The sequence below is a fragment of the Hemiscyllium ocellatum genome, assembly GCF_020745735.1.
Source record: "Hemiscyllium ocellatum isolate sHemOce1 chromosome 27 unlocalized genomic scaffold, sHemOce1.pat.X.cur. SUPER_27_unloc_18, whole genome shotgun sequence".
NCBI lineage: Eukaryota > Metazoa > Chordata > Chondrichthyes > Orectolobiformes > Hemiscylliidae > Hemiscyllium > Hemiscyllium ocellatum.
Window position 1 is genome coordinate 421,580 of NW_026867485.1, and position 8,647 is coordinate 430,226.

The 8,647-nt window shown below is 45.7% G+C and overlaps 1 protein-coding gene across 3 annotated transcripts; it reads left to right on the forward strand.

Moving 5' to 3' along the window:
- The first annotated feature begins 4,118 nt into the window (after positions 1–4,118).
- Positions 4,119–7,852, forward strand: LOC132807526 (zinc finger protein 572-like). Of its 3 annotated transcripts, none has more exons than XM_060821634.1 (2): positions 4,119–4,367; positions 5,997–7,852. In XM_060821634.1, exon 2 carries the CDS (start codon positions 6,404–6,406, stop codon positions 7,274–7,276), a length of 873 nt encoding a protein of 290 aa, XP_060677617.1. In that variant the 5' UTR covers positions 4,119–4,367; positions 5,997–6,403; the 3' UTR covers positions 7,277–7,852. The 3 variants fall into 3 exon arrangements, with proteins under 3 accessions (XP_060677617.1, XP_060677615.1, XP_060677616.1); XM_060821632.1 differs by having other exon boundaries at positions 4,119–4,234; XM_060821633.1 differs by having other exon boundaries at positions 4,119–4,208.
- The last annotated feature ends 795 nt before the right edge of the window (positions 7,853–8,647 follow it).

The following is an 8,647-nucleotide window of genomic DNA, read 5'->3' on the forward strand; positions in this document are numbered from 1 at the left end:
CAATTTTACCTCCCAGAAATCGACTGAAACTGGGTGCACTAAAAAAATCCAGCAGGAAGATTATCAGTTAAAAAGGTCTAGTTTCGGTCATAGCAGTTATAGACTTCTGGAGTCACACCGCACAGAAACAGACACTTCAGTTCAACTCATCCATGCCGACCAGATGTTCCAATTTGGCCCAGTCCCAAGTTCCAGCATTTGCTCCATATTCCTTTAAATCCTAACTATTCATCTAGACACCTTTTAAATGTTGTAATTGTACCCATCTCCACCACTACCTCTGGCTGCTCATTCCATACACGGTCTACCTTCTGCGTGAAAACGTTGCCCCTTAGTTCCTTTTTAATTCTTGTCCCCTCTCATCTGAAACTTATGCCTTCTAGTTTTGGACTCCTCCATCTTGGGGGAAAAGACCTTGGCTATTCGCTCTATCTGTGATTTTCATGATTTTATAAACCTTTCAGGTCACCCCTCAGCCACCTCCACTCCAGGGAGAACAGCCTCAGCCGAGTCAACTTCTCCCTGTAGCTCAAATCCTCCACCCTGACAACATCCTTGTAAATCTTTTCTGAAGCCTTTCAAGTTTCACAACATCCTTCCAAGAGGAAGGATGCCAGAATTGTACACTTATTCCAAAAGTGGCCTAAACATTCTCCTGTACAGCCACGACATGACCTCTCAAATCCTATACTCAATACTCTGACCAATAAAGGAAAGTATACCAAACACCACCTTCACGATCCTATCTACCTGCAACTTCACTTTCAAGAAACTGTGAACCTGCACTCCAAGGTCTCTTTGTTCAACAACTCTCCCTTGAGCCTTACCATTAAGTGTAGATGTGCTGCTCTGATTTGTTTTTCCAAAATGCAGCACCTCGCATTTATCTAAATTAAACTCCATCAGCCACTCTTCAGTCCATTGGTACATCTGATCAAGATCCCATTGTAATCTGAAGTAACCTTCCTCGTTGTTCACAACACTTCCAATTTTGGTGTCATCAGCAAACCTACTAACTATACATCCTATGTTCACATCCAAGTCATTTGCATAAAAAAAATACAGAAAGTAGTGGACCTAGCACCGATCGTTGTGGCACTCCACTGGTCATAAGCCTCCAGTTTGAAAAACAAGCCTCCACCACCACCTTCTAACTTCGAGCCAGTTCTGTATCCAAATGGCTATTTCTTTCTGTATTCCATAAGGTCTAACCTTGCTAACCAGTCTCCCTAGAGGAACCTTGTCAAACAGCTTACTGAAGTCCATATAGATCATGTCCTTTGCTCTGCTCTCATCAATCTTCTTTGAGTGCTTTGAAGAAGTAACAAATCAAGTTTGTCAGACATGATTTCCCATGCACAAAGCCATGCCGACTATCCCTAATCAGTCCTTGCCTTTCCAAATGTGTGTAAATCCTGTCTCTCAGGTTTCACTCCAACAACCTGTCCACCACCAATGTCAGGTTCCCTGGCTTTTCCTTATCACCTTTTCTTAAATAGTGGTACCACGTTAATATTTTCCGGTACCTTACCTGTGACTATCAATGATACAAATATTTCAGCAAGGGGCCCGACAATCACTTCCCGTAGCCTCCCACAGAGTTCTCGGGTACACCTGATCAGGTCCTGGAGATTTATCCACCTTCGTAATTCATGACATCCAGCACCACCTCCGCTGTGATATGGACATTTTTTAAATGTTATAATCTATTTCCCCTACATTCTATATTTTTCATGTCCTTCTCCAGAGTAAACATTGATGCAAAACACTCGATTAATATCTTCCCCATCTCCTGCAGTTCCACACATTGGCTGCCTTACTCATCGTTGATGTGCCCTATTCTGTCCCTAGTGACCCTTTTGTCCTTAATGCATTTGTAAAAACTCTTTGGATTCTCCTTAACCCTATTTGCCAAAGTTATCTCATGTCCAGTTTTTGTCCTCCAGATTTCCCTTTTAAGTACATTCCTACTACCTTTATATTCTAAGGATTCACTCAATCTATCCTGTCAATACCTGACCTATGCTTCCTTCTTTTTCTTTACCAAACACTCAATTTCTCCAGTCATCCAACATTCCCTACACCTACCAGACATTCCTTTCACCCTAACAGGAATATACTGTGTCTGGACTCTCGTTATCTCATTTCTGAAGGCTTCCATTTTCCAGCCGTCTCTTTACCTCCCCAACAGCTTTTGAAAGTTCTTGCCTAACACTGTCAAAATGAGACATTCTCTAATTTAGAATTTCAACTTTTAGATTTGATTTATCCTTTTCCTTCACTATTTTAAAATTAATGTAATTATGGTCGCTGGCCCCAAAGTGCAGCCCCACTGACACCTCAGTCAGCTGTCCTGCCTTATTTCCCAAGAGTAGGTCAAGTTTTGCACCTTCTCCATAGGTATATCCACATACTAAATCACAAATCTTTCTTGAACACGCTCAACAAATTCGTCTCCATCTAAACCATTAAACCGATGGCAGTCTCAGTCTATGGTTGGAAAGTTAAATCCCCTACCATAGCCATATAAGGGGAAATGAGTTTAAAACTGGGCACAACCCTCCAGGTGCAGTTTCAGCAATGCTATGTTTGGTTGCAGCAACACTTCCTTCCCTTTATGTTCTATTCCTTTAGCAATAAAAGTGAATGCTGTATTCACTTACTTTATTATCTACTGTACCTGCAAGCTAGTTTTCTGTGACTCATTAATGAGGATACCCAGATCTCTCTGCACCAGATCATCCCAAACCCTCTATTAGATAATAGGTTGCTTTGATGGTTTTTTTTGACCAAAATGCATGACCTCTCACTTATCCACCTTAAACCCCATCTGCCACATTTTGACCCACTCTCCTAACCTATCTAGATCCATTTGAAAGGTTTGTATTTCCTCATTGCAATTTACCATCGCGCCTCTTTATGTGTCATCTACAAATTTGGCAAATGAGCCTTTTATCCCTGTATCCCTGTCACTAATGTAGATTGAAAATAGCTGGGGTCCAAGGACCCAACCCTGTGGCACCTGACTTGCCACATCTTGCCATCCAGAAAAAAAGCCATCAATTCAGACTGTCTGTCTTCTGCCCTTCAGCCAGTCACCTATCCAAGCTGATAAATCAGCCCGTATCGCATATGATCTAACCTTGCGAATAATGCTTTGAGTGGCACTTTAGCAAATACCTTCTGAAAAGCCAGATATATTACAACTACAGGATCCCTATTATCCACTTTGATCATCTATGAAGAACTTAGTCAAATCTGATTTGCCCATCATAAAACCATGCTGACTCTGATGGATAGAGTTTTGACTTTTCAAACGTCCTGATAGTGCTTCCTTGATAATTGAGTCTAACACCTTCTCAACAACAGATGTTAAACTAACTGGTCTGCAATTTCCCACATATTGCCTGCCTCCCTTTCTGAATACAGGCATTACATTAGTATTTTTCCAATCCACTGGAACCATAAGATATAGGAGCAGAAACTAAGTCATTCAATCATGGCTGAAACGTTTCTCAAGTCCTTTCTCCCCATAACCTTTGATCACCTTGACAGTCAAGAACCTACCTATCTCTTACTAAATAAACTCAATGTATCTTTCTCATGTCTCGGGAATTTCGGAATATTGTAACTAATGAATCCACAATCTCCACTTCCACTTCCTTTAGTACCCTAGGAGGTAGGCCATCAGCCGCAGGGGATTTGTTTGCCCTCAATCTTTATGGTGTACCTATCGACGCTGATTGTTTAAGTTCTACCTTTTCTACAGCCTTTGACTTGCTTGTTCCAATACGAATCTGGTTTCCAGCATTTGCAGTCATTGTTTTTACCTTCTTTGTAATTTACCTTACCTATTTCTATTCATTTTTTAAAATCCCTTTGTTTGTGTCTGGAAGTTTCCCGATGTTTCAGCTTTCCAAAGGTCTGGAGTAACATTCCTGAACAGGCTGGAAATTAAAAAGAAACACACCTTTCAGGAGGCTGGGGGCGGGGAAAACCAACCCCCATTGTCCCCTATTGGTTGGAGGGCTCCCCCAACCACGCCCCCTCAGTTGGTGACGACGTGGTCTGGACCACGCCCCCTGCGTGTTGGCGCATGTGCAGTGTAGGTCCCGCGGCCGGACAAAGACAGTGTGACTGAGTGTGGGAGAGGAATGGCGCCGGCGGCTGAAGGAACAAGAACAGAAACCGCTGGAAAAGCTGAGCAGGTCCGGCAGCTCGTGTTGAGAGAAATGTGAGGACGTGTTTCGGGTCCGGGGATCCTTCTTCAGAACAGGACCAGGTTTCAGAAACATCCCGGGGAGGTCGCCAGGTCCGAGCGCCAAGACCTGGCTCCTGCCCCCGGGGAGAGGAGACAGTGAGACAGGGTAGGATTGGGAACCGCGGGAGGAGGGAGACTGGGGAGTTTATAAACTCCTAGGGGGAGGCCGCAGGCCGCGAATAAAAGCCCCACAGGCCCAGTGTTTACTTCACCGGGGAAGGAGCTCTCGGGTTGTCCGGGCAACCAGCCGCCAGCTTTGTGAGGGTCAGGCACATGTTGTCTTGGGACGGGGTTGTTGGATTGTTGTATAATATTGATCTCCTCTGTACTTTTAATCTTGAATATTTTTTAAATGTACATTGGCTTCAATTTATGAATTCTAAGTACAGAAGCAAAATATAAACATCTCCTTGCATGCATCCCAACATGTGCATAGGAGCCAAGACTGCCTCAAGATTTACTGAGGTGCTGAATCAATAGCTCTTTCCCTTTTGGTTAATGAAGGTGGTGCCCAGCAGACTCCTGCTCACAGTCGGTGTCAGCCTTTATGGGAAAGATAGGATAGCAAAACCGAGACACCAATGTAGCCAAGTAATCTGAAGTCACACTTTGGTGCTTTAATCGCCTCAAACGCATGCCATTCATAATAACGTCAAGGCTATAGGGGTACCAGGCTCCCCAAGACGGCCAGGATGGATAACAAAGAAGAGAGCTGAAGTGTTATCCTTATCAAGCCTGTAACGTCTTCACAAATCTCCAACAAGTTAGTTAAATGCAGTGTCCCTGTCAGAAATACCTTGCAGACTCTTCCTACTCAATCCACCTTTCTCCATGTGACTACTAATTTTGACCAGAATAAGTATTACTGGAAGCTTCTCCACCAAATTTAAACTGGCAGGTGGGACTAGATTGGGTTGGAATATCTGGTCGGCATGGACGGGTTGGACCGAAGGGTCTGTTTCCATGCTGTACATCTCTATGACTCTATAATCACTGAGGTTAGCATTACAACCTTTCTTAAACCAGGCTGCAATGTTTGCAGTTCTCCAGACTTCTAGCACCACCTCCAAGTCCATGGAAGACTGAGAAATTGTGGAAGCCATAATTTATATCGTCCCTTCCTTCAAGATTGTTGGATGCATTTCATCAGTGCCTTGTCAAACTTGAAGTACCAAATGCTTATCGAAGACTTCTTTCATGTAAATTTTGAACTCTTGGGAGGTCATGTTGTGGCTGTACAGAACATCGGTCAGACCACTGTTGGAATATTGCATGCAATTCTGGTCTCCTTTCAATGAAAAGATGTTGTGAAACATGAAAGGGTTCAGAAACGATTTACAAGGATGTTGCCAGGGTTGGAGGATTTGAGCTATAGGGAGAGGCTGAACAGACTGGAGCTGTTTTCCCTGGAGTGTTGGAGCCTGAGAGGTAACCTATAGAGGTTTACAAATTTATGAGGGGCATGTATAAGATAAATAGACAAAGTCTTTTCCCTGGGTTCGGGTCTGTTTCCATGCTGTACATCTCTATGACTCTGTTGGTTGCATCTGTAAGATCCTGAATCAGCACCTTGAGAATTAGAGCGAAGTGAGAACAGAGGCGGAGAGAGAGTGGGATGGTGCTTTCAATTTTGTGGAATAACAAAAGAAAAGTATATTCTGCAGAAAGTAGAATTGCTTGTTCTGAATTGTCACCCTGCACTGAATGTAATGACTTTTGTAATCTCCTTTTACAGAGTATTAGAAGATCTGAAGATGGAAATTTCAAAATCGACAGATGAAGGCCTTATGCCCGAAGCATTGACGCTTCTGCTCCTTGGATGCTGCCTGACCTACAGTGCTTTTCCAGCGTCACACTTTTGAACTCTTAACTCTCCAGTAACTGCAATCCTCACTTTCACATAAATGTCTGACAGTAACACTGGGATATCGGGACTGCAACGATTTTTGACTGTGATTCTGTGAGAGGAGCAAAGCATTTGCTTCCTGCTCAAGTACATTTTCGGAATCTGTGGTACTGGATGAGAGACCCTACGTTGCAGCGCAGTGAGAGTGGAGCCTGAAACAGTTATACGGCCTGGAAAGACAAATTCACGGCAGGGTGGGGCTGTACCCACGTTTGTGTGCGGCTGAAGTTTCGGCCATGGAGAAACCTGAGGAATCCCGCTCTGTGAAGAAACCGTGGAAGTGTGGCGACTGTGGGAAAGGCTTCTGTGCCCCGTCTGCTCTGGAGACTCATCGGCGCAGTCACACCGGTGAGAGGCCCTTCAGCTGCCCCGAGTGCAGGAAGGGCTTCACCCAGGCATCTGCCCTGCTGACCCACCGGCGGATCCACACGGGGGAGAGGCCTTTCAGCTGCCCTGAGTGTGGGAAGGTCTTCAGCAATTCCTTTGCCCTGCTGAGGCACCAGCGAATCCACAAGGGGGAGAGACCACTCTCCTGCCCCGACTGCGGGAAGGCCTTCAGTGATTCCTCCCACCTTCTGACACACCGGCGGGTCCACACAGGGGAAAGGCCCTTCAGTTGCTCCGAGTGCAGGAAGGCCTTTACCCAGGCCTCTGCCCTGCTGATCCACCAGCGGCTCCACACAGGGGAGCGGCCCTTCAGCTGCCCAGAGTGCGGTAAAGGCTTCAGCGATTCCTCCACCCTGCAGACCCCCCAGCGGGTCCACACGGGGGAGAGGCCCTTCAGCTGTTGTGAATGTGGGAAGTGCTTTACCCAGGCCTCTGCCCGGCTGAGACACCAGCGGTCCCACACCGGGGAGAGGCCCTTCAGGTGCCCCGAGTGCGGGAAGGGCTTTGCCCGGGCCTCCAACCTCCAGACACACCAGCGGATCCACACGGGGGAGAGGCCCTTTAGTTGTCCCGAGTGCGGGAAGTGCTTTACCCAGGCCATCACACTTCAGAAACACCAGCAGGTCCACATGGGGGAGAGGCCCTTCAGTTGCCCCAGGTGCAGTAAGGTGTTCACCTGCTCCTCCCAGCTGCAGAGGCACCAGCAAGTTCACGTGCCATAGCAGGGCATTGAAGGAGTGATAGCTGAGTGCCATTATCGACTGGAGTATTAACCCAGTTCCGGGGTCTCCTGGGTTTGAATCCTGCCCTGGCAGATGGTGAAATTGGAATTCAGTCAGTAATCTAGAGTTCCAAGTCTAACGATGAAGCCATTTTTTGGGGGGGGGGGAAGTTGGGGTGGGGTGGGGGTGAAGGGCGATAAAACCCCCATCTGATTCACTCACGTCATTTTTCGGGAAGGAAACTACCGTTGTGGGAAAGGATTCACTCAGTCGTTCCAGCAGCATCCTTTACCCTTTCTGGCCTATGGTTGGCTCCACACTGCACCCCCCCCCCCCGTTCTCTCCACCACTGGGCCCCTCCCTCTCCCCAGCAAATGAACAGGGAGAAACCTACTTGGATACAGAGTATACGTTGAAATTGCTGAATGAGGCAATACTTCCTACAGGCTAAGAAAGGGCGTGTGTGCGCTTTGACTTTGAGCTGTTTTTAAATAAAAAGCTACTTTTTCTACGCCTTTTTTCTGGGGACATTCTGAAGCTGTAACAAAGTTGGGTCACAATAAAGGGTTACCTGAACTTACCGCCGGGCTCAGGCTCTCATTGCAGGCTTTGAGCTCCAAATGGTTTTTGTTTTAAAGCTGCTCATTTCTTTCAGCCTCCTGCACTAAGTTTCCAATGTCGTGTATCAGATGGAGCAGTGAATGAGTAGCTAGTATTGTTGGAAATTGCAAATATTTCAGGAGTGCAGGTACTGTGTCATTTTATCAGCATTGTAAAGTTTACTGGCAGCACCAGGAGGTGTGGGCTGTGTTAATGAGAAATGATGTGGAGTTGCTGGTGTTGGACTGAGGTGGATAAAGTTAAAATCTACACAACTCCAGGTTATAGTCACAACAGATTTATTTGGAAGCGCTAGCTTTCGGAGTGCTGCTCCTTCATCGGGTAGCTGTTGAGCAGGATCGTAAGACATAGAATTTATCACAAAACATTACAGTGTCATGCAGTTGATTTCCTGAACAAGTCCAGTTGCAATTCAGTCTTTCATTTTTTAGAATGGGTTGCAGTTTCGGTTCATTAACATGTATATCCCAGAACTACTTTTAAGTCACGTTCTCCCGATGACATAAGATTTTATAAAATTAGGTGACATCTCAGCTCAGACAATGCAAGAAAGGTGTGAGGTTCAAGTCTGTATCCCAGTCCTGAGTCAAGTTACTCCTTAGGTCCGTTTTAAACCTTTCCCCACTCACCCTACACTAATGTCCTCTAGTTCTGGCATTTCTTGAGGCAAATTAAATGTCTCACGTTTTTTCTAATCCTTTGGTCCCTCATCTTTCCAGAAGATTTTTCCCTCACGATTCCTGAAGAAGG